Source organism: Melanerpes formicivorus, unplaced genomic scaffold, assembly GCF_026170545.1.
Source record: "Melanerpes formicivorus ecotype bairdi unplaced genomic scaffold, bMelFor1.0.p_v2 SCAF_11, whole genome shotgun sequence".
Lineage (NCBI taxonomy): Eukaryota > Metazoa > Chordata > Aves > Piciformes > Picidae > Melanerpes > Melanerpes formicivorus.
Genome location: NW_027142363.1, coordinates 6,757,927 through 6,783,921, shown reverse-complemented (window position 1 = coordinate 6,783,921; position 25,995 = coordinate 6,757,927). Strand labels below are relative to the sequence as shown.

The 25,995-nt window shown below is 40.3% G+C and overlaps 1 protein-coding gene across 4 annotated transcripts in view; it reads left to right on the top strand.

Annotated features, from left to right (window-relative positions):
- TMPRSS15 (transmembrane serine protease 15) overlaps nt 1-25,995 on the top strand; it is a 63,073-nt gene that overhangs the window by 27,419 nt on the left and 9,659 nt on the right. For all 4 annotated transcript variants that reach the window (XM_068144453.1, XM_068144451.1, XM_068144452.1 and 1 more), the window contains exons 14-22: nt 67-169; nt 680-830; nt 2,667-2,808; nt 7,129-7,218; nt 8,481-8,606; nt 9,305-9,436; nt 13,204-13,314; nt 16,981-17,113; nt 23,871-23,966. In XM_068144453.1, the coding sequence (XP_068000554.1) occupies nt 67-169; nt 680-830; nt 2,667-2,808; nt 7,129-7,218; nt 8,481-8,606; nt 9,305-9,436; nt 13,204-13,314; nt 16,981-17,113; nt 23,871-23,966 (1,084 nt within the window). The remainder of the gene's footprint in view (nt 1-66; nt 170-679; nt 831-2,666; nt 2,809-7,128; nt 7,219-8,480; nt 8,607-9,304; nt 9,437-13,203; nt 13,315-16,980; nt 17,114-23,870; nt 23,967-25,995) is intronic.

The window sequence follows — 25,995 nt, the reverse complement described above, 5'->3', positions numbered from 1 at the left end:
CCAACCAAACAACAACAACAACAAAGCTGATTCTATGCCAACTAAAACATGCACGTTATCTTGCAGGATATTATATTTCAACACCTGTAGCACCTGGATTCGTAGAAGAGAGAGTCCGAATTCTGAGTCTGCCTTTGGTCTCGTCAGACTTGTCTTGTTTAAGCTTTTGGTATTCTTACATAATTCCTATACATATATTTTGTTTAATAAGAAAATCAAATAGCTTTCTTTCATATATAATACTAATCCAAGTAAATATTTCAGCAATAAAAGCTTGCTTCTGTTTGAATTTCCACAATCGGTTTCAATTCCAGGCCTGAAACTCTGCCTCCTTTAAAGATCTGATCCTTGCGGTTTGCTTTAATATAGTTTCTTTTTCACCCTGCATCCAATATTCATTTCCATACAGAAATCAAAGGAAGAATCCCTGAAATATTGTTTTGTTTTTTTTTTTTTTTTATGAAGTTTAGCTAGGCTTCTGCAGAAAACATAGCAAAACCCTAAATGAAACTTTGGGGTGCAATACAAACATACAATACGTTTTACGTTCATGTTCCCTGCAAATTAGTCCTAATTCCATAAAAACATTTATCTAATAAAAGTGGGTTGCTTTTTTTTTTATTATATTTTGCTTTGTTATACTAATGAGTACAAAAAATAATTGTTCTTCCCCCTCTAGGTATTTCATGTACAGTCCCAACATTTACCGTTTAAGAGTTAGCATAAGTGATGAACACGGTTTGGAAAAGATCGTTTTCCAGAAAGAAGGAAACTATGGAAACTATTGGAATTATGGACAAGTAACATTAAATGAAACATCTGCTTTTAAGGTTTGTTGAACTGCTAGTTCTTTTAAAAATTCACCTTAGCCAAACTCATATCAGAGATTTCTGCCAAATGAACTCCACAGCTCCAAAGACTATTTGCTAATGTATTTCATCAAATTGATGTTAGCATGCAGAAGGCTGGAGTTCCCACTTTTCGTCCTCTTCTCTTCCCTACTCTGGAATGTAAAGTATTATTACTGTAGAAAATAGAAAACCTTGATACTGTCTCTAGACAACAAAAGTTATCATAGAATCATAGAATTGTTAGGGTTGGAAGGGACCTCAAGGATCATCTAGTTCCAACCCCCCCTGCCATGGGCCTGGACACCTCGCACTAGAGCAGGTTGCTCAGAGCCACATCCAGCCTGGCCTTAAAAACCTCCAGGCATGAGGCTTCCACCATCTCCCTGAGAAATCTGTTCCAGTGTCTCACCACCCTCAAGATGAAGAATTTCTTCTGAACATCCAATCTGAATCTACCCATTTCTAGTTTTTGTTCCATTTCCCCTAGTCATATCATTACCTGACATCCTAAAAAGTCCCTCACCAGCTTTCTTGTAGCACCCCTTAAGATACTGAAAAGCAACAATAAGTTCTCCTTAGAGCCTTCTGTTCTCCAGACTGAATAGCCCCAACTCTCTCAGAGAGCTTTCCACAAAATTAGGGTGTTAAAAGCCTATCAAAATCTGATGTGGAGTTGAAAAATCTTGACAGAGAGTGTGATATGAAGCACTTAGCCATGGGAAGAATTCAGTTAAATAACTTCAGATTCTGAAGTAGTGTTTTCATTTATTAATTACAGAATAATTCACTGAAAGTATTTTCCGGACAGAAACGTATTTGGTGCCACAGGGTTAATAACCAGCCTGACTTATCTGTAAACAAAAGGAGGAGACGTATGCTAGGCAATTTCATCAGCAACTCTCTACTGAAAACAATTTCTTTTTACAGCTATTTGAGGTGGCTTGTTCTGCTATAGTGGTTTTGATTGATGCAAAAGCACTGCCATAAAGATGCATTTAACATCTGAAGAAGTAAATGCATCTGTGACCTGGCTGCACCAGATTTCCACCAATGTGTGCTTTACAATCTCAGGAAGAGTGCTAGAACTAGCTGCATTTCCCCATCACAAAGTTTAGAATAAACCTTTATTTAGAATAAACCAAACCAGGTTGGAAGAGACCTTCAAGATCATCACGTCCAACCCATCAACCAATCCAACCCACCCAAACAGCTAATCCATGGCACCAAGCACCACATCAAGTCTCCTGAACACCTCCAATGACGGCGACTCCACCACCTCCCTGGGCAACCCATTCCAATGGGCAATCACTCTTTCTGTATCGAACTTCTTCCTAATGTCCAACCTGAACCTCCCCTGGCACAGCCTGAGACTGTGTCCTCTTGTTCTTAGTAGCAATTTCTTAGTAGCAATCAAGTTCTTAGTAGCAATCTTACCTACAATATGTGGATAGTCAAACAAAGTAACAAACAAGTCAGATTAATTCCATTTTTTCATGGAGATGCACCATTAGATCAAAAGAGGTTTGAATTGATGTGTGATAGAGAATTTGTGCTTCAAAAATTACATTAATTTGTGTATGAAAACTAAAGTTATTGGGTAGTTTTAAACCATGCTCATCATGAAGTTCCTGCATTCCTTAGGATGTTTTATGTTGTGCTGGTTTGTTTTACCAGGAATCCTGTCTCATCCCGTGTAAACTACAATGGAAATAAGAGCAACCATGAAAGAAGACAGAGTGGTTTGGTACAGGAAACTGAAAAATGTTTTCTTAAATTACAAAATGCTATTTAACTTTGTTTTCTCATGAACTCAAGGTTATTTTTGATGCATTCAAAAAGAGTAGTCCCAGCGACATTGCCGTGGATGATATTGGCCTGACGAAGGGAGAGTGTGATGAAAGTGATTATGCAGAACCAACTCCAATTCCAACTCCCACTACTGAACCTTCAGTTCCTAGTAAGTAAACACTAAAACACATTGATTTCTACTCCCTGTTACTGTATTTGTGTAAAATTGATAAAGAATTTAATCTTCCAATATTACAAAAATCTCTCTTCATCACTGCAAAACTGTAAGCCTTATGTCATTGATGTTTCCTTTTTAAGCTCTGCTCTTTGTAGAAAGGCAGGATTGATGAGTGAGTTCTCTCTCTAGTATTAATGGATAGGGCATCTCATTTCATCCTGCTATTTTCTTGTCACCTCTTCTGAATGCCTGATTCAGTGAGAAACCACGAGAGAGCTGGTTTTGCTTGCATATTTTTGACATCTTCTCCAAGTTTAGGAGGAGACTTTGATAGGGTGCTTGGTTGCATGGTTTAGTTGATTAGGTGGTGTTGGGTGATAGGTTGGACACGATGATCTTGAAGGTCTCCTCCAACCTGGTTTATTCTATTCTAAAGTCAAGTAGATGTTAATAAGCATGAAACATTTCTGTCTATAGTATATCTATAGCTACCTATACCTAAGGCCTGATCCAGACCATCATAGTCAATCTTTTAGAGGAAAGCAGAAAGATTTAAGCTTCCTGCAATATTCTAGTTTCACAGAGCTAGTTAGAAGAATCTCAGTGAGACAAAATACAGAAAAAAAAAAATCTATAACCATCATTATAAATCTGAAAAATGTATACCAAAGAATGAAGAAAGGTTGTATCTAACCAGTTCCACTCACATTCAAAGTGAAAAAAAAAGTGGTACAAAGATGAACAGAGCTTTTTAAGGTATCTAAGGGGGTGTTGCCATGGCTAAACAGCCACTTTGTTAGTGCTAGTTCATTGTGAAAGAGGCATGAACTGTCTTTTGAAGAAAAGATTTCTGCAGAAGACCTATTAAAAACTGCCTTGAAATCTTTAAAATAAACAGTGAATATGTTCCAGGACTGCCTCCTGTTAGATTTATTGTCACTCACATCGAACAGCTTGTTGCTTTTTTGACAGCGCAGAGTAAATAAACGTGGTCTAAAATTAAAGTAACGGAAAGAATGTCTCATTGCATTGTATTCATGTCGAAGTGCTGTTTGCTAATATCATCATTCTATCAAACCTATCACCTTTAAATCTATTGCATCAGGACAGGTAAGCAAACCATACCTTCTAAATACCAGAGGAAAATTCAGGTATAGAACCTCATCCTGAGAAACAAGAAGGTGAAGTTCAACAGATGCCAGTAAAAGTAAATTTTAATAACACAAGTAATTTCTGTTATACCAAAATGCATTTGTCATTTGATTGCAGTATTCATAAAAGTAATACTGTGGAGGGCTGCTGGTATCTTCCACCTCAACCCACCTTTCAGGTGCTGTGGGTAAACACACCTTCACATGGTAGCATCAGTCTAATGGTTAGCGGTAGAATGACCCTGTGATTAAAAGGACATGAGTGCTGCTGTCAAAACACCAAAGAAATGTCATTCAGACCAGCAATCTCTACCCAAAGTACAATAAAGTTTTAATATTCAAAAAAAGGAAGTGGTCATGTGGCTCATTGTGGGAAGAGGTTATTTTTGGATAGCTTTGGAAGGCTATAGGGAAGATTTGCCTTTGCTTGAATTAGAGAAAGCTATGAAGAAAGATTTGTCTTTGACTCTGTGGGGCATGTAAACACCTTGTAGCTGAAGGAGAGAAACTGGGCAGAATTTGGTTGGATGTGTTAAAATATTGTTTTGTTATTTTGACCTATTGTATGCCTCTAATTACATGCATGCCAGTAGAAAATGACCTATTAAGATGTGACACATGTGCCTTCTGATATAATATATAACTTTACTGTAGAACGTAATAAACTTCTTCACCTGCTTACATCTTGTCCTGGAAGCATTGCTCTGGGTGATTAGGACATCTATCTAACAACAGCTTATAGCTCCTGATCAAACACATTAGAGAGGACCCATGCTGTCCTTGAAAATTACACAAAAGCATAGTCCCAGGTATTGCTTGGGCAAAGTTAACTTGTTTGCATAAATTTGTTGAGGCATGCTACATAGACACTGCCTGTAACCTGACAACAGATAGTGAGTGTTATCAGTCATCTTCAAAGAAGTACGAAATTACTTTGATGGATGTGGTGCAAGCTTACTAACATTAATGGTTTCTCTACAAAATGTCATGTCTACAAACAAGAGATGAAAGAATTTGAGCTGAGCCAATTTCTTTCGCTAGACTTAGAGCTTCAGTAACAGACACTGGCATTATTCACAGTGCCACAAAAGCTCACTGAAAAGTCAAAGAAAAAAAACCTGATAGTGGGATAGAGAAGCCAGATTTGCTTTTGTCTTTTACACAAGACTGTCAGCTTATGCTTTCATCTAAAACAAAGACTGCTTTCATCTTCATGTTCATTTATAACCTGTCTTTTGCAGTGTAAATTCCACACTTAGGATGTATATGTCAATATAAATTAAAGTTCGGGCTAAATCACAGGGGAATGTTTTTATGAGTAGATCATATATAATTTTCTACAGTGTTGGGGAAATAGTCTATTATGCTCAATGAAAGGACAAAGATTATTGGTGCTGATTGCTGCTTGGTTCTCCAGTGAGTGACAGCTGTGTGAATAACTACAACTGGAAAATGTTAAACCATTTTTTTCAAGACATAAGTAAAATCAGCTACTTCTATCATTTTTCCATGCAAGAGAGAGAGAAGATCTCTATCAATATGTCTTACATGCAGTCAGCATCAGATTAGATTTCATTCTAAGTCGCTCCTGTTCTGCTAAGAAAGTTGGGTTTGCTCTGCTCATATCACCGGATGATACTAGTAAAGAGCCATGCATTTCTTCATGCAAATTAACAGTAGTTGCATGTCTCTTTGTATGTGCAGCAATGTTCCATTAAAAAGAAAAAAAAAAAAAGAAAGAAAGAAAGAAAAAGGAAAAAAGAGTGTAATTTCAATTTGTTGTTAATGGTATTTACAGAAAATAGTCCTCACTGTGAGCCATAAGGCTGAAACATTATACATAGAATACATAGAATAGATAGGATAAACCAGGTTAGAAGAGACCTTCAAGATCATCACATCCAACCCATCAACCAATCCAACCCACCTAAACAACTAACCCATGGCACCAAGCACCCCATCAAGTCTCCACCTGAACACATCCAGTGATGGTGACTCCACCACCTCCCCAGGCAGCCCATTCCAATGGGCAATCACTCTCTCTGTATAGAACTTCTTCCTAACATCCAGCCTAAACCTCCCCTGGCACAGCCTGAGACTGTGTCCTCTTGTTCTGGTGCTGGCTGCCTGGGAGAAGAGACCATCATCCGCCTGTCTACAACTTCCCTTCAGGTAGTTGTAGAGAGTAATAAGGTCTCCCCTGAGACCTGCCCAGGGAGGTGGTGGAGTCGCCGTCACTGGAGGTGTTCAGGAGGAAACTTGACAGGGTGCTTGGTTAGATGGTTTAGTTGATTAGGTGGTGTTGGGTGATAGGTTGGACGCGATGATCTTGAAGGTCTCTTCCAACCTGGTCTGGTCTGGTCTGGTCTGGTCTATTCTATTCTATTCTATTCTATTCTATTCTATTCTATTCTATTCTATTCTATTCTATTCTATTCTTCTATTCTCCTCTTCTCCAGTCTAAGCAATCCCAGCTCCCTCAGTCTCTCCTCACAGGGCTTGTGTTCCAAACCCCTCACCAACTTCGTTGCCCTTCTCTGGACTCGTTACAGCAAGTCAACATCCCTCCTAAACTGAGGGGCCATTACACATTTGATAGTCAGCGTGTGATTGTTGACAGTTCTTTCTCCTTTTAGAAAGTCAAACTTTTATTGACAAGAGTGATTTGGTGAAATACAAAGTTCTAGAAGATGAATGTTGTAAGAAGGTTCAAAGCTTCCTTGTATTCAGTGGAGCTTTGTCTCAGTGGGATTCAAACAGCAAACTCAGTAGGACTTGTAGATTCACCTCGAGTACTGTGTCCATTTCTGGGCCCCTCAGTTTAGGAAGTTTGTGCACTTGGGCCCTAGCACTTCATGAACTATATATATGAACCTTTTATATGAAGTATAGTTGTAGTCAGCACTATGATGTCCGATTTAGACACTGTAACTAATAGGGATAATTAATTTCTTACATTCCTTATTTCCTCAAAGCTCTGCCCTTACTCACAACTCATTGTTCAATCTCCATGTTAACAGCGCCATAACTGAACCCTTATAGTGATGAAGTTATCTTGAATATCCTCCTCCTAAGATTAGTTTTTCCAAATGATCTGTGTTACAACAGATTGCAAAAGTCAAACAATAGATTAACTATGTTTTCAATATTTTTTTTTCAGCTGACTGTGGAGGGCCAGTTGAACTCTGGGAGACAAACAGTACATTCAGCTCTGCAAACTTCCCAAATAACTACCCTAATCAAGCTTCTTGTAAGTCATTCATCTTCAAGTCTTCAGGAAAAGTTTAACTGTATAAAAGCAGAGATACTAAATCTGCCTTCCCAAGTAAGATGCTAGCCATCAAAAATGATCTAAGTGGGATCTTTTAACTGAAGTCTATATAGAATCTAGGAGAAGCTAAGGAAGAATGTGCCAGTTGGTTAAAAAGTGAAGACAAGCATAATCCCTTTGAGTGGGTTCAGAGGCCAATTTCTTAATACCTATTATGTCAAATATTTGTATGTCAATGCAGCAGATGAGGTGCTGAAAATTCCCATTTTACCATTGCACCTCAGTGTATTTGCCAGGTTCAAAGCATTCCCTCTTCTGTTAAAGAATTAACCTTTTCTAGAGGCAAAGAATATGTGCATTCATTGTGCAAGGGATCTTCATTCAACCTTTCTTAACATCCTAGTGAAATAAACATAATTATTTTGCTCATGTGACTTGACTTAGATTAAGCTACAGACAGCAGAAGTGAAACTGCTACAATGTGGTTCACTATGTGCTGTTGATGGAAGGAGCAAGGAAGAGAATTTTTTCATTGTTTCTTAATTAAATTTTCATGATTTATGACTTCACCTTTAACTGGAGAACTGTGTTGGGATGGTAATCACAAGAGCTGAGATTTTTGGCAGGTGTGTTTCTGTCCCGCTTGAGCTATGGCTCTCATTTCCACGTATTAATTTCTCAAGTTTCCAAATGAGATTTCTGTTAGTGAGAAAATAATTTTCATTCTGTGAATGGATTCATTTAACTTTCTTTGTAAGATTTACATAGTGTCCACACTTACACAGAGTAAATATGATAAAGCATAAGCTAAACAGAAGCAAATGCGTCTCGAAAAGACATCCAACTTGAAAGACAGGCTTCTGTCACTGATTATAGAAATGATCATACTATCAAATAAATGACAAGGCTATCTGCCACATTTTCACTGTTAAAAAAGAATGAGTTTTGCTACTTTTGGGAAACTCACAGTTGTCATCAGTGGTAAAAACTGCCTCTCTGTGTGTGGCTTCGGAGCCTCTGTTCAGTTCTCAAACTTGTTTTAAGGAATGACAGTCAATTGAACTTTGGATCTTGACAGCATTAGTTGCTTTTAAAGATGAGACTTAGACTTTAAGTCTCTTGGGTTACTCTTAACAGTTTGTCATTTATTTATTTATTTGTGTTCCAAACACCTTTCATCATGAAAATAACACAGTAAATGCAACCACTGAAAAAGTGAATTTTTGTGTGTTACTTTTCAGGTGTGTGGTACCTAAATGCTGAAAAGGGAAAAAACATTCAGCTTCATTTTCAGGTTTTTGATCTGGAAAATATTGTAGATGTGGTTGAAGTCAGAGATGGCAGAGGACCAAATTCCTTACTTTTGGGCAAGTAACAGAATTGGGTACTAAAATGAATATGGGCAGACAATTGGTGTAGACTGATAGACATAATGCGAAGGAAATCCATTCTGATTTCATTCTACATCTCTTCACATTTTGCCCAGGGAGATGGTGGAGTCACCATCCCTGGAGGTGTTCATACTGTGAAGAGGGGATTGGACGAGGCACTTGGTGCCATCGTTTAGTAGTCATGAGGTGTTGGGTGAGAGGTTGGACTTGATGATCTTTGAGGTCTCTTCCAACCTTATTGATTCTCTCTATGATTTTTTTGAGTCTCAGAAATTTGGGAGAAATCTTGAGAAAGCATCCTGTATGTGACATCAAATTTCACAAGTATTTGCATACACTCAACTTTCCATGTAATTTAAATTAATGACTTTTTTGGACTTGATGATCTTCAAGGTCTTTTACAAACTGGTTAATTCTGTGGTTCTGTAACTTGTCAATAAGTAGGGCTGCTCATTATGTGCAGAGACAGAAGCATAATCTCTTAATTGAACCTTAATCATCTATACTGATAGTAGAAATTTGGAGTTGAGTTTTGATCATTGAAGTCTGATAGCAGTCAAATTTAGGGGAATAAGTATTCATTGTGGTAGCAGTACTTGCTTTTGGAACTAAAACAATTGGAAATGCCTAAGAAAAATGTAGCTTAAATGTGTTCATGTTCTCCTGGAGAGCAGCTGTCTATACAGGACAAGACCCCTTGCCAGATGTTTTCTCTACAGCGGAGCAGATGACAGTAATCCTCCTTACAGACGAGTCTGTAACAAAGCAGGGATTTCTTGCAAACTTCACTACAGGCTACCGTCTAGGTAAGCATATAAATCCTTTGTTTTTAAGAGGTTACACTGCTGGTCCACATGGAGAGTGGAAGGGAACTATCAGCCCTTGATCAACTGAAATATGAAAAATATAAGAGAAAATGCCTAGTGATTACTCATCTATACTTTAGTGTTTTCTAGCATGAAAAAATGATGTTTTTTTTCTGATGGAGTTTAATTGGACCAGTGTCTGCATCACCTGCAATTCTCTGTGAAATTATGTGGAAAACTGACTCAGTATTTTGACCAAAAACTATTCAGATACTAGGAGGGTAAAAGCAAACTATTACTTACAAAAGCCTCAGAAAATATGACTTCATGACTTATTTGAGGGTGTCATTAATGTACATTTGCATGCATTTGTAAAACATTTATTATTAATCACATGCACTGTAAGAGAAATATATACAATAAATCTAGTTAGTGCTCGCAATACAGTCCTTACATCTTCAACAAATTTGTCCTGAGTGCATGAAGAATCTAGGAAGAATTAGTCTTTTAAATGTTTGGGCAGCAGTGTTTCTGGTCCCAGACAGTCACCTTTGGAAAGATTATGGCTTTTGTCAATGACTACAATGAGATTTGTTGTTCACAGAAGTAATTCCCCAAATGCGGGAAACTCGACTGCATAATTTGTGGTAGTGGGGGACAGCATTTGTGCTCTCCCCTGTAATTTTGCCCTGTGAGGAGAGGCTGAGGGAGCTGGGATTGTTTAGCCTGGAAAAGAGGAGGCTCAGGGGAGACCTCATTGCTCTCTACAACTACCTGAAAGGAGGTTGTAGCCAGAAAGGGGTTGGTCTCTTCTCCCAGGCAACCAGCACCAGAACAAGGGGACACAGTCTCAAGCTGCACCAGGGGAGGTTTAGGCTCGAGGTGAAGAGAAAGTTCTTCACAGAGGGAGTTGTTAATCATTGGAATGTGCTGCTCAGGGAGGTGGTGGAGTCACCCTCCCTGGAGGTGTTCAAGAGGAGATTGGACGTGGCACTTGGTGCCATAGTTTAGTCAAGAGGTCTGTGGTGACAGGTTGGACTCGATGATCTTTGAGGTCTCTTCCAACCTTAGTGATACTGTGATATGGTGGTAATTCAGCAATCAGCTCTCCAAACCACACAAAACTAAGACAATTTCTAAAGGAGAAGGAACAGCACTATGCTTACCAGGACAAATACTTACACTAACTCTAGGCCAAATCCTGACAGAATTAATTAAAGGATTTATAATATTTCTGTGAAAGTCTGACAGCAGGAAAAATGACAGCTAAAAAGCAGTGTCTGTTCAGAGATGTGACGTGTATTAGTTTGCACAAACAGAAAGCCTGCAAGAATCTATGCCCTTTTTCTTATTTTAAAGATGATAAAAGGCAAGTGCCTCCCAGTTTAGCTGCAGGATTTTTATGGATTAACAGCAATAAGAATAATTTCCTTAATCATTAAAAAAAAAAATGCTAACCATTGATTTACTACTGTAAAATCTCTTTAGTCCCATTGTGTAAAGTTTAGAGGTTTATAGGGACATATAACTGTTTTGCTGCTTCTTGTTCTGCCTACTCCATCATATTTTTTCTGTCCAGTGAAGCTGTGGCGGTTTTTTTTGGCTTGTTCAGCATCTTTGCTGAGCCAGCTTTGCCCACATTTTGCTGTAAAATAAAAAGCAAGGCAGAGTTCTCAAAGTGGCCGTTGCCATTTCTGGTTAGATGCATTAAAATGGTTCCATTTGCAAAATAATTATGCTTACTCATGATCCTTCCAGCCAAAAGAAAGAGACTAATATGATTAGCATGAAGGTCCAAGGATAAAAGGAGTGTCAGTAAAGAAATTAATTTTACAAGAAAAAAAAACTCTTTGCATTTTATTTTTCCATTAAATATTGAGGTTTTGAAAAGGAAGGATAATTTTAAAAGAAATATTTTATGGCAGTATGTAATAGAATAAAAGAACCTGTCAAACTGAGAACTGAGTTTTGTGAAAAATCTCTTTGTGTAAAAATCTGGTTCTGGCCTTTTATAAGTCATATCCTTTTGCTTCCATATTGTATAACAGATCATACTGACTTGACACTGTGAGACATTGATAACAATGAAAGACAACAGAATAGAATAGAATTAACCAGGTTGGAAGAGACCTTTGAGATCATTCAGTCAACCTATCATCCAACACTATCTTATCAACCAAACCACAGCACCAAGCACCCCATCCAGTCTCTTCCTAAACACCTCCAGTGATGGTGACTCCACCACCTTCGTGGGCAACACATTCCAAAGCAAATCACTCTTTCTGTGAAGAATTTCTTCCTAACATCCAGCCTAAACCTCCCCTGGCACAGCTTGAGGCCATGTCCTCTTGTTCTGGTGCTGGTTGCCTGGGAGAAGAGAGCAACCCCAGCTGGCTACAACCTTCCTTCAGGTAGTTGTAGACAGCAATAAGGTCTCCCCTGAGCCTCCTCTTCTCCAGGCTAAGCAAACTGGCTCCCTCAGCCACTCTTCATAGGGCTTGTGCTCCAAACCCCTCACCAGCTTTCTTGCCCTTCTCTGGACACATCGCATCATCTCAGCATCTTTCCTAAACTGAGGGGCCCAGAACTGGACACAGGACTCAAGGTGTGGCCTGACTAGCGCTGAGTACAGGGGCAGAATGACCTCCCTGCTTCTGCTGGCCACACTGTTCCTGATACAGGCCAGGATGCCATTGACCTTCTTGGCCACCTGGGCACACTGCTGGCTCATGTTCAGCCTACCACCAACCAGTACTCCCTGGTTCCTTTCTGCCTGGATGCTCTCCAGCCCCTCTGACCCCAGCCTGTAGCACTGCATGGGATCGTTGTGGCCAATGTGTAGAACCTTAATGAAGGAATCATCTTATCATCTGACATGAAAAAGTCAGAAAGAAAACTGTTTTCTTGCCTTCAGATAACAGCAGATGCTTGTGTCAGTAAGATATTAAAAAAAAAAAAAAAAAAAACAAAAAAAAAGGAAAGTTTCAATAGAATTTAAGTAGATTTCTTGTAAATATATAAAAGGATTCCATCAAAAATATATTTTGGCCATAGAAAGAACTATAATGTTATATTTACTCTCTACCTGCTTTTGTTACATAGCTGATACTGAATTAGCTTAACCCTACTCTTGGGAATGCTTTCCTGATTTCTTTTTTTTTTTTTCCCCACTTTTGTCTCTTCCACTTTCACCCCCAGGAAGATTTCGAAAGGAGGCTCTTGGCTTTCAGTAATTCTTTACTTGTATCTTTGACCTTGCATACTTCAAAGTCTAAAATGTTGTGAAAGTGCTGAATATCTGAAACTGGAAATAATTAGTCACTTTAGACAGGGTTTGACCAGCATTTGACTCTCCTTGTCCATCCAAAGTTTATTACATATAACAGAGGCATACTTGAGGCACACTTGTAACTAAGCAATGCTAATGACAGCAGAAACTATAAGATAAAACAGCACAGATTTATTTCTTAATTAGCTTCTCTTTATCTGAATAATCTTTATTTTTGGGGAAAAAAATAGTTGGGATATAATGGGATAGGATAGGATAGGATGGGATGGGATAGGATAGGATAGGATAGAATAGGATAGGATAGGATAGGATAGGATAGGATAGGATAGGATAGGATAGGATAGGATAGGATAGAAAAAGAAAATGAGATTAAAGGTACTGTGTACTTTCATCTTTATTTTTTTCAGGTGAACTGTATGATCTCCAGTGAATATAACCTTCTTTATAATTACAGATTTACTTTTGTGTTTTCCTCTAGGGGCTTGTGCAATTGATGAGCATCAATGTGGTAGTGGGGAATGTATACCGCTGCAGAACCTCTGTGACCACATACCTCAGTGTGAAGATGGCTCTGACGAAGCAAAGTGCGGTAAGGTTTCCTTCATACACAGAGAAGTATTGAATGCATATTTGGTAGGAATCACTTAGGAAAACTGCCACAAAACCTCAGCTAGCATAAAGTACTGCAAGCTGCGTGAAGGCCATGATGATTTACACAGCAGTGTCTTGCTGAGTTTGTCAGCACAGAAAAAAACAAAGCAAAAAGACTAACCAAAACCAAACAACAAATTCAGCTCTTTAATAATGTATGTAAACTGGAGAAGATCCCTGGAAAAGGTGCAAAATTCCTTTGTGCTTAAAACTGTGGCTGCTGATAATAGCCACTTAATTAAATGAAAGCTCTTCACATGCTTTCCTTCTGTATCCATTTTATATTCCCAAATTCTAGTACTTTTTGGCTGGCTGGCTTCCATTATATGGAGGCAACACCGTAAGGTAAAGGGATGGCACAGCATCCATTGCTTACAGTATTATGTGCATGTTCCTACAACTAGGAGACCAAGAGCTGCTATTGCTTATTCTTCTGGTAAAATGGTTATTTCCAAAATGCAGCTGCTCAGTATGTGGGTTTATTTCACATAACATGGAAACAGCATTCTCTAAACATTCTTGAGAACGCAGAACCATGTTGGGCCTAGCATAGAAATTAGATTGCTGTTTCTGGCAATGTGTTGTTCTGACAGTCTGTTATGGAGAACTAATGGAAGAGTTGAAAGTGGGCTTTTAAGCTCAGTACAACATCATCTTCCCATGATTTAAACAGAACTGCTAGGAATCAGATAAGTCCTTGAATGTGTGCTGGCAGTTCTCATTGATTTCAGTGTCTTTTACATGCATATATATATATATATATATGTATATATTCATTATATATATATTCATATACATGACATATATAAGTACTATTATATATATACATACTCAAAGGCACAGGTTCATTTTTCACATTACTGTAATTGCCTCTTTTTTTAATATATTCTTCCTTTAAAATGCAGAGAATAACATTAATTCCAGCTTTTTCTTGAGAAAAGACTTTAATGTGTTTTTCCAGTTCTTGCTAAAGAAGATCTGAACAAGATAACCATCACCTGCATTAATTTGATTTACCTTTCCTCAGAGATTTATTTTGCCATAGATTGGCTACTACTTCATAACATCGAAACACTTGAACACTTGAACGCGTCCAGAGAAGGGCAACAGGGCTGGTGAGAGGCCTTGAACACAAGCCCTATGAGGAGAGGCTGAGGGAGCTGGGATTGTTTAGCCTGGAGAAGAGGAGGCTCAGGGGTGACCTCATTGCCCTCTACAACTACCTGAAAGATGGTTGTAGCCGGGAGGGGGTTGGTCTCTTCTCCCAGGCAACCAGCACCAGAACAAGGGGACACAGTCTCAAGCTGTGCCAGGGGAGGTTTAGACTCGAGGTGAGGAGGAAGTTCTTCACTGAGCGAGTCATTCGTCATTGGAACGGGTTGCCTGGGGAGGTGGTGGAGTCATCGACCCTGGAGGCGTTCAAGAGGAGATTGGACGTGGCACTTGGTGCCATGGTCTAGTCATGAGGTCTGTGCTGATAGGTTGGACTCGATGATCCTCGAGGTCCTTTCCAACCTAAGTTATACTGTGATACTGTGATAACAAATTACCTCACATTAGAGGACTGGGAGAATTGTTTCCAAAACCCCATTTAATCCAAACAGTGGCTGAATCAATCTAAGCTTTAAAATCAGCACAAAATTCAATTAGGTATCCTCACATTGAGTCTTTTCAGCGTCCAAAAAGTCTTGTGCATTTTCCTGAAACCAATTTCAATTTCTTGTCAGAGGTGGGAATTTGAGAGAGACAATCTTTCATTTTCAAATAATCCCACTTCTGAAATTTCCCAGAGACCATAAAGAAAAAGCACAGAGCAACTCTTTGTGGAGTACTAAAATACATGAAATTTGAATTGAGCAGAGAGCTCAATGATTCTCTTATTCCTTATCCAAAGTATGCTTTGAGAAGACCACGGACCTGATGATGAAAAAAACAGATAAGGAAATTATAGCTCAAGTAAAGGAAAAGACATGTCAAAAGCATTTTGGAGAAGTCTGGCAGTGCAAACAATTCTGACATGTTCCAAGACTGCTCAGAAGTTTCTTATAACAGTGATAAATCACTGTACATCGCTTCTTTCATTCATGCACTCTGCCTGTCAGAGTCATTCCTAAAAATCAAGTTTGATTGGTTTTGTTTGTTCTCACTATAGTAACTAAGCTTTTACTCTGTGGTGGAAGTAGTTTCTTTGGGAAAAAGAGAAAAAAATATGACCTTAAAAATATGTTTGGCAACTAGTAAATTTCATAAGCCTTGTGTGTTTTTTCCCTACTTCATTATTGCCATGATCGTAGCTCCTGAGATATACATGGGGTTCTACTGACCTTGAACCTTGGGATCCAACTTTCTCAGTCACTGTGTCAGCAGCATATTTTTCACCAAATGCTTAAGGTGTTTCTGATTCTTTTCTCCAGAATATTTTATTTTGGGAAGTTTACATAGAGAGTTAGATTTTCAAGGAGCTTTCATTATTTGTGTGTGTGTTTTACCTAAAGAGACAAAGAAAACAGTGAAAAATGTCACAGTGATTTAAACTGGAAACCTCACTTTTTCTGTTAGCTTTGGGTTTAACCTTATCTCCAATCAGTGTTACTGAGCATCATGTGGCCAAAGCTTTATACAGCATCTGGATATTATCACAGTATCACAGTGTCACTAAGGTTGGAAGAGACCTCGAGGATCATCTTGTCCAACCTGTCACCACAGACCCCATGACCATGGCACCAAGTGCCACGTCCAATCTCCTCTTGAACACCTCCAGGGATGGCGACTCCACCACCTCCCTGGGCAGCACATTCCAATAACTAAAGACTCTATCAGTGAAGATCTGTCTCCTCACCTCAAGCTTAAACTTCCCCTGGCGCAGCTTGAGACTGTGTCCTCATGTTCTGGTGCTGGTTGCCTGGGAGAAGAGACAAACCCCTTCCTGGCTACAACCACCTTTCAGGTAGTTGTAGAGGGCAATGAGGTCACCCCTGAGCCTCCTCTTCTCCAGGCTAAACAATCCCAGCTCCCTCAGCCTCTCCCCAGCCTTGTTGCCCTTCTCTGGACACGTTCAAGTGTCTCGATGTCCTTCTTAAACTGAGGGGCCCGGAACTGGACACAGTACTCAAGGTGTGGCCTAACCAATGCAGAGTACAGGGGCACAATGACTTCCCTGCTGCTGCTGGCCACACTATTTCTGATGCAGGCCAGGCTGCCATTGGCCTTCTTGGCCACCTGGGCACACTGCTGGCTCATGTTTAGGTGACTGTCAATAGGCTGTCAATCAATTATGTAATGCTGGCTAAGAAAAAAACACTGGTTAGAGTTGATGGAAAATGTAGTTTATTGTCTATTCATGAGTCATTCACAGATTACAGGTTATGAAACTCTCCTGTGGCAGAAATGTAGAAGGAGATAACAATAACATTTCCTTCCTGTGGGAATACAGCATCCTGTAGACGCTGTGTTTGTTACTGCTGTGATGTATTTCAATTTTGTTGTTGTTCTTTGCTGGCAATCATAAATCTGTTTTGTTTATATTACATTTTGTCTGCTTTGTGGGGGGGGGGAGGGTGGTTTGCCACCTATCTAACATCTCTCTGTCAATTTTGTTCTACAGTGAGATTGGTTAATGGTTCTTTAAGCACTGAAGGGCTGGTACAGGCCAGGATTGGGGAAACATGGCATCTGGCATGTGCAGATGATTGGAATGAACAGATTTCAGACAGTGTTTGCCAGCTGCTGGGGTTAGGGTGAGTAAAAAAATATTCATTGTCCTTGTAACTTGTTCTTGAGTCTGTATGTTGGTGTCTTCATCATCCTTTTTTACTGGTGTCTTTATCATCCAAAAAAAAAGGGCAAATGTATTTTTATGTGGCAAGTGAAGTGCTTGGCATGCCAACACAATTTGAAGTATTGAGAAGCCTGTTTTGATGGCATTCATTACAGGACTGATGATGGAATATGGCAGCTTAGGCATGAGGACACATATTGGAGAATATTGGGAGGCTGATATAGAGGCATTAGTCTTTTTATCATTTTGTGTCATCATTTACTTCTTCACTTTTATGAGGATGGCTCAAGAGTAAAGCTGGAGGAAACAGCCATCTTGATTGCTTTGCTATCATACAGTGTTCATTTCAGGTAAACTCAAGATAATCTCTTGGGTATTCTGCTACATGGCTTCAAATTCATTTCATATCTGTCATTAGAGCTGAGCTGTTGAGAGAGAAAACTATTTCTCTTGATGTATAGTTAGATGAAGAAAGGAGGAGGGAAGTATATGAGTGGAAAAAAAAAATGCATTTGGCTTCAGTCACTGTTGAGCAGAATTTCCAGGGAAAAGTTGAGGAGGGGTGAATGCAGAAGTGATCTATTTTTCAGTCTGTGGTAAAATTTATGGCCTAAATTCTGGCCTGCCTTACACTGTGCAGCTTTACTGCCATCCACTGATTAATAAACAGCTTTCTTACAGTGCTGAGGCTTTTAGGGAATGTCACTCACCCAAGTAATAATCAAATTAAATTCTAAACTTGCAATTCATTATGTTGGTGTCTGTCCAAATTAGGATGCCTGCAAATGCCCTTCTGATAAATTAATTGTAGAAATCACAGAGTTAGGACACAGAAAAATATTCAAATGTACTTGAAAATACTTTTAATTGTTGGATTTGGCTTTTTACTTCTTTCCCTTTGGGGCAGGTACCACAATTGCATAAATACCAGATACATGCATGCACAAATCCTGACTGTAATTTATGTTATCTCACTTATACATGCATGCAAGAGCATACAAGTACTTGGTCCTTTACAGTGTCCAGCAGCTGCCTTCTGCTGATTATTTCCACCCCTCCCCCATTTCTTTTTTCTCTGTAACTTCTGGACACTAGTCTTTTCGTGGTCTGTTGATTTCATTTACATTTTTATGTCAGATAGGCTTCAGTGAACTTTGTCTTTCACAGTATTACCTCATAAAAATTACTTATGGTTTTGCCTCCTTAATGTTCTGTGGCAATATGCTTCAGCATGCCTCTATAAACTAGTCAGCCTTGCTAAGAAAATGGCTATTAAGTTTCCTAGTAACTATTTTTATTTCAGTTGCTTAGCTCCTGTAAGCATCATGCTATTTCCACCTTCCATTATTTGCCCCATAATTGTGTATGCGCTCATAAGTGGCACCATATTTGTTACTAAATGAATGTTTATGAAGGGAATCTTGAGCAGGCTATAGCTCATGCTCCTATACTGAATAATTACCTAGAATCATGCTTTATTAGAGCAGGAGGCTAAGGTTCATCTAGGACAATTTACTTTTGCTGTTACATTGCTCATACATTTACAGTTTAATTTATTAAAAGCCTGAAAGGGTGGGAGTCCTGTAGCACATCCTGATTATTTATGTAGCTGGGCTATAAAGTGCAATGTTGTACACAGATTCTAATAAATCCTAAGTATTAATTCTTTTCCTGCTATTTTTTCAAACATGTGACTGTTGCATTTGTGATGTGCACCAAGTGAGGGGTTTGGAGCATAAGCCCTGTGAGGAGAGACTGAGGGAGCTGGGGTTGCTTAGCCTGGAGAAAAGGAGGCTCAGGGGAGACCTTATTGCTCTCAACAACTACCTGAAGGGAGGTTGCAGGCACGTGGGGGTTGCTCTCTTCTCCCAGTCAACCAGCACCAGAACAAGAGGACACAGTCTCAAGCTGCACCAGGGGAGGTTTAGGCTGGATGTCAGGAAGAAGTTCTTCACAAAAAGAGAGACTGGCCCTTGGAATGTGCTGCCCAGGGAGATGGTGGAGTCACCATCACTGGAGGTGTTTAAGAAAAGACTGGTTGGGGTGCTTGGTGCCATGGTTTAGTTGATTAGCTAGTGTTGGATGATAGGTTGGACTCGATGATATCAAAGGTCTCTTCCAACCCGGCTTATTCTATTCTATTCTATTCTATTCTATTCTATTCTATTCTATTCTATTCTATTCTATTCTATTCTACTCTACTCTACTCTACTCTACTCTACTCTACTCTACTCTACTCTACTCTACTCTACTCTATTCTATTCTATTCTATTCTATTCTATTCTGTTCCGTTCCGTTCCATTTTGTTCTGTTCTGCTCTGTTCTGTTCCGTTCCATTCTAATTCTATTCTATTCTAACAGGAAGCAAATCTGGAGGCATGGCTATGTGTAAATCTACAAAACACAGCTTAGGCAAATCCTTTACAAATAATCTTAATGAGTCTGGAGTGCAAGGTGCACATCTGATGCGTTTGAGAAACCTGAGCAAGATCCTTTGAGCAGCTTGCACTCGTAAGTGCATGCATCTGACAACACTGTTAAAATCTGAGTAGTGTTAGCATCACTTTTGCTTGAAGTAACAAAAACATCCTGCACCTTTTCATCATCCTTCTGGTGTGAAATAGACTTGTTTCTCTGGGACCAGAGCCAGCTGGATCTTTACTGAATCATACCCAGGGATGGGGGTAGACCTTGCAATTTTCCCATGCCCAGAAGTCCAAATAACAACTGAGAGTTTAGGCCTTGCTCTGAACCCTGCAGTTTAATTTTTTGCATGACTTCACAAAATCTTAGAGAAGGAAATAAGTTCATTGGAATAGAATGTCCTTTTTTTTTTTTTTTGAGATTTCTAGGTCAATTAGGTTTTCATTGAAGAAGGCCCATCAAATCAGTTATTGGCTTCAAGCCTGGTGCCACCAGCTGGACACTGGAGTGTTTGACCATGGGTCATCTCACATGATGCCAGGTCTGCTGGTGGCAGATGGGGTGCATCTCTCTCAAAGGGGAGGGAGGTTTTTATCACAAGAGTTGTCTGGGCTCATTAATCGAGCTTTAAACTAGATTCAAAGGGAGAAAGGGGAAAAACCAGGCTCACTGGAAACAATCTTGAGATGTCTGTGTGATGGTGTGCCAGCTCCACCGCTGTCTCAGGGGAGCTAGGGCACAATGAGCGATGTGCTGGTGAAGATGCAAGGCCTGTCAGTGAGCTAGGACTCACTGTAGAACCTGGGGATGATCAAGTAGATGCAAAGGTGAGGGAGGATAACGATATCACCAGGCCTTCATGTGACAAGCTGTGGGACAAGACACCAGGGTTGGAGGGATGTGGGCTAGTAAAGGCCATCATCCCATTGCCCTGAAGTATGCTGGGGACACAGCAGCATGGTCAAAGTCTCACAGAGTCTTCTACCACACCAGGGTAGAATTGGCTGCTCATCTTGCTCCCTGAAATGCCTATACACCAATGCATGTAGCATGGGCAATAAACAGGAGGAGTTAGAAATCTGTGTGCAGTCAAGGGGTTATGGTCTGGTGGCAATTACAGGGACATGGTGGGACATCTCACATGACTGGAAAGTGGTCATGGATGGCTATGTCCCTTTTAGGAAAGACAGGTCAACAAAGCAAGGTGGTGGAGTTGCTCTTCATGTGAGAGAGTAACTACAATATGTTGAGTTCTGCTCAGGGGTGGATGAGGGACAAGTTGAGAGTTTGTGGGTGTGGATTAAGGGGCAGGTTAGCATCACTGATAGTGTTGTGTGCTAAGGAACAGTTAAGCAACCTGGACATCCATAAATCCATGGGTCCTGACGGCATGCACCTGCAGGTGCTGAGGGAGCCGGCAGAGGTCACTGCCAGACCACTCGCCGTCATCTTTGGTAGATTATGGTGAACAGGGCAGGTGGCTGGCAACTGGAGGAAAGGCAAATGTCACTCCAATCTTCAAAAAGGGTAAGAAGGAAGACCCAGGTAACTAGAGATTGGTCAGCCTCACCTCCATCTCTGGAAAGAATGGAGGCCCAGTTCTGGGCCCCTCAGTTCCAGAAGGACAGGGAACTGCTTGAAAGAGTCCAGTGCAGTGATTAAGGGAGTAGAACATCTTCCTTATAAGGCGAGACTGAGGGAGCTGGGGCTCTTCAGTTTGGACAGAAGGAGCCTAAGGGGTGATCTCATTAATGTTTATAAAGATGTAAAGCGTGTGTGCCAAGAGGATGGAGTCAGGCTCTTTTCAGTGTTGCCCAGTTATAGGACAAATGGACAACGGGTAGAAATTGAGGCATAGGAAGTTCCATGGAAATATGAGGAATAATTTTTTCACTGTGAGGGTGACAGAACACTGGAACAGGCTGCCCAGGAGGGTTGTGGAGTCCCCCTCTTGGGAGATATTCAAGACCCGCTAGGATGCATTCCTGTGTGATCTGGTATAGGTGATCCTGCTCTGGCAGGGGGGTTGGACTAGATGGCCTCTTGAGGTCCCTTCCAGCTCCTAACATTCTGTGATTTTGTTACTCATGGTGCCCACTCACATATGGTCAGTAGTAGCAACATGCCTAGCTCTTTGAGACACATCAGAAAACCCTGTCTTTGACTGTCAGACCCAGGTTCTCCAGCGTGCTCATATATAGCACACCACTTGAAAGGGGTGGAAATGATCCCCCAGAATTTCTGGTGGATAAAGATAGTTTCATAGTTTCATAGTTCACGAGATAATTGAATTCTCGGGTTTTGGTCAAGCTAAGAGGGGCTGCAAGAAGACCTCCACTCTGGACTTCCGGAGGGCAGACTTCGGGTTACTTAAGGAACTAATTCAGAGGGTTCCTAGGGATAAAGCCCTTAATAATAAAGGGGTCCAGGATAGTTTCATAGTTTCATAGTTTCATTCAGGGTTGGAAGGGACCACAAGGATCATCTAGTTCCAACCCCCCTGCCATGGGCAGGGACACCCCACACTAGATCAGGCTGCCCAGAGCCTCATCCAGCCTACTCTTAAACACCCCCAGGGACGGGACCTCGACCACCTCCCTGGACAACCCATTCCAGGGTTTCACCACTCTCATGGTGAAGAACCTCCTCCTCACATCTAACCTGAATCTCCCCACCTCCAGCTTCATTCCATTCCCCCTAGTCCTATCACTGCCTGAGATCCTGAGAAGTCCTTCCCCAGCCTTCCTGTAGGCCCCCTTCAGATACTGGAAGGCCACAATTAGGTCACCTCGGAGCCTTCTCTTCTGCAGACTGAACAGCCCCAACTCCTTCAGTCTGTCCTCATAAACAGCATGCCCTTACTCTGCTGTAGAGCCAATGAGAGTCATGCTGGATGTAAGAATGTGTGTTCAGGCTGTTTTTTAAAGCATTGAGGACCAGAATCAGGACAGTCCTAATAAGTTGATTGTAGTATGAGTTTCATGCCAGTTGTCACCAAATAATAATATGGACTATAATGTGAAAACCAGGGGAGAAGCCTCAATGATTGTTTGTTTGTTTGTTTGTTTGTTTATTCATTTGTAGGTTGACTGCTTCATTTAGTGTCAGACACAGACTGGCATAAATCCATTGCTTAAGAATCTCCATTTCAAACTCAGAAAGTATAGAGTGGCTACTTTGATTTATAATTCACCAAACTTCATATTAAAAATACTGTGCACACAAGCACTTACAAAGCTGCAGCTCTTCATATGAATCCACAAGTGAACAAGTTTTTGTTATGCCAAAAAGAATTCACTATTTGTAACATGCCACTCCTCTTCTTTGTTCTTCAAACACTGCCCTGTGTTTTAAACACAAATTAAACAAGATGCAAACATCTCAGCCTGAAAACTAAACATGAATATTTTTCAGCATGGCACCACATCATCTGAATCTTTCTCAACATTTGCCTACAGCATATTGCTAGTGAGCACATCTGAGACAGATGTGAAATCACAGTGATCCATGGAGTATTTATGTACATGATGACCAATATCAGCTAAGGAATTTAGTGCATAGATATCTTTCTACATCTGCATGTAAGAAACTTCTTTGAGACTGTTGTCAAGGTTTTCTATAAGATTTGCCTAGTGAGCAGGTTGAACAGAATGATGTTTTCTGAGCATCTGTGCTAGCCTCTTACAGGCCCTTTGAGAATAGAATAGAATTAACCAGGTTGGAAAAGACCTTTGAGATCATTGAGTGCAACCTATCACCCAACACTATCTAATCAACTAAACCATGGCACCAAGCGCCCCATCCTTCCTAAACACCTCCAATGATGGTGACTCCAACACCTCCCTGGGCAGCACATTCCAATGGCCAATCATTCTTTCTGTGAAGAACTTCTTTCTAACATCCAACCTAAACCTCCCCTGGCACAGCTTGAGACTGTGTCCCCTTGTTCTGGTGCTGGTTGCCTGGGAGAAGAGATCAACACCTACCAGGCTACAACCTCCCTTCAGGCAGTTGTAGGCAGCAATAAAGTCTTCCCTGAGCCTCCTCTTTTCCAGGCTAAGCACCCCCAGCTCCCTCAGCCTCTCTCTTAGAATATGGTGTAAGTGTGAAAACAGGCAAGTTGCACTGTAATCTACCTGAGTTTCAACTTTAAAAATATCTGGAAAAATAGTCATTATTTCAGGAAAAAAAAAAATGCAATATATTCCACCAGCATAAAAAATTCCTGAACATTCCTCCCCTGGTGGAACAGGATCAATATCTAAAAATGCACACGTGTCTTTTCCTTCCAGGGATGCAAATATGTCATCAGCTGTATTATTCACTGGAGATGGCCCCTTTGTCAACATCACCAAAGCAACAAACCACAGCCTGATATTTACAAAAAGGTGAGTGGAGTGAGGTTTCTTCCTCATACAAAGGATAACTTACAATACGGTGGTGGTCATTTATACAGTAATTTCTATCTCAAGTTTATGTGAGAGGTAACATGATTCCTTATGAGCTCTGCCCTACAAACATATCTAGATATTATTCTCTGTCTACTGCTGAATTCTATGTAACATTTGGCAATTCACTCTTCTCCCTCCATTCCTGTACGAATGGAATGGAATGGAATGGAATGGAATGGAATGGAATGGAATGGAATGGAATGGAATGGAATAGAATAGAATAGAATAGAATAGAATAGAATAGAATAGAATAGAATAGAATAGAATAGAATAGAATAGAAATTAAGCAGGTTGGAAAAGACCTTCGAGATCATCAAGTCCACCCTATCATCCAACACCATCTAATCAACTAAGCCATGGCACCAAGTGCCTCATCCGGTCTCTTCCTAAACACCACCAGTGATGGTGACTCCACCACCTCCCTGGGCAGCCCATTCCAATGGCCAATCACTCTTTCTGTGAAGAATTTCTTCCTAACATCCAGCCTAAACCTCCCCTGGCACAGCTTGAGACCATGTCCTCTTGTTCTGGTGCTGGTTGCCTGGGAGAAGAGAGCAACCCCAGCTGGCTACAACCTCCCTTCAGGTAGTTGTAGACAGCAATAAGGTCTCCTCTGAGCTTCCTCTTCTCCAGGCCAAGCAATCCCAGCTCCCTCAGCCTCTCCTCATAGGGCACAGCTTCATACCATGCCCTCTTGTCCTGTCACTAGTTACCTGGGAGAAGAGCCTGATCCCCACCTGACTAGAGCTTCCTTTTAGGTAGTGTAGAGAGTGATAAGGTCCCCTCTAAGTCTCTTCTTCTCCAGGCTGAACAACCTCAGCTCCCTCAGCCTTTCCTCAGATGATTTTCCCTTCAGCCCCCTCACCAGTCTTGTCAGTCTGCTCTGAAACTGCTTCATCACCTCGATATCAATACTTCCTGAAGTGAGGGCATTGTTAAAGTAAGCAATCCACAAGTGTCTATATTTAGACAAATTACTCCCATTAAAAAAATACTTCTGGATTTGTCTCCACATTTCAAAGTGAATTATTAGATGAGATGGTCCTTGGAATACATTTAATTATATTTTAATCCTCCTCTCTCCCAACAACAGCTGAAGTGAGCCTGAAGAATCCTACAGACCAGTAGAGTCCCTTATAGATCCAATGAAAATCCAACATGAGCACAGGATCACATTTTCAGGAAACTCTGGGATTTACAGTATGCCTCCAAAAAAAGAGAAAGGCTTGCCATCATCAAATTTAACAAATATATCATGACTTCAATTACTGTCTTTCTGCTTCTAGGAAGGCTTATTATACACACTTTCTGGAATGCTTCCAAAAGTACTCAGGCAGAAAATTACTGTCTAATTGCTAAAATGCTGAAACCATGCTGTGACCATATTCTTTCAGGTTCCCTTTACAAACATGCCACGTAGCAGCAACGCAGGAGAGGATTCTGCACTGTAATTTGTCTACAGTGGAAAGTATAAAAAATACCCAGTTCATGCTAAATCCAAGCATTTATCATTCTCACTGGTGGTGAAAGCATCTTAAAGGAATGGAATTGCATTGCAAAGTATTTTTCTTTCTCTTTCTTGAGTGAATGCCTAAACCAGCATTGCCATGAGAGATCTTAAAGAATAGTAATGATTTAAAGATGCCTTTTGTTAATGTCTGTTAAACACTAGAAAGTGATTAAAGCAGGAGGAAATGGAATGAGTTCATTCATCTTGGTTATATTTCTGTTGCAGAAATAGGTGTCTGCCATATTTCACCTGGACAACTGATAGCAATCATTTTAAAGGGTGACACCCTTGCAGGCTTGCACACTTCTTTTGTCCATATGATGAATGACAGAGAGATCACACATATTTTATAACTGAAAAAATAAAAATCATTACCTGGTAATCAAATTACAAAAGCTATCTCTCACATTTCATTTGGTCTTTATTCAAGTGTAAGAAACACTGCAGCAAAGGAGG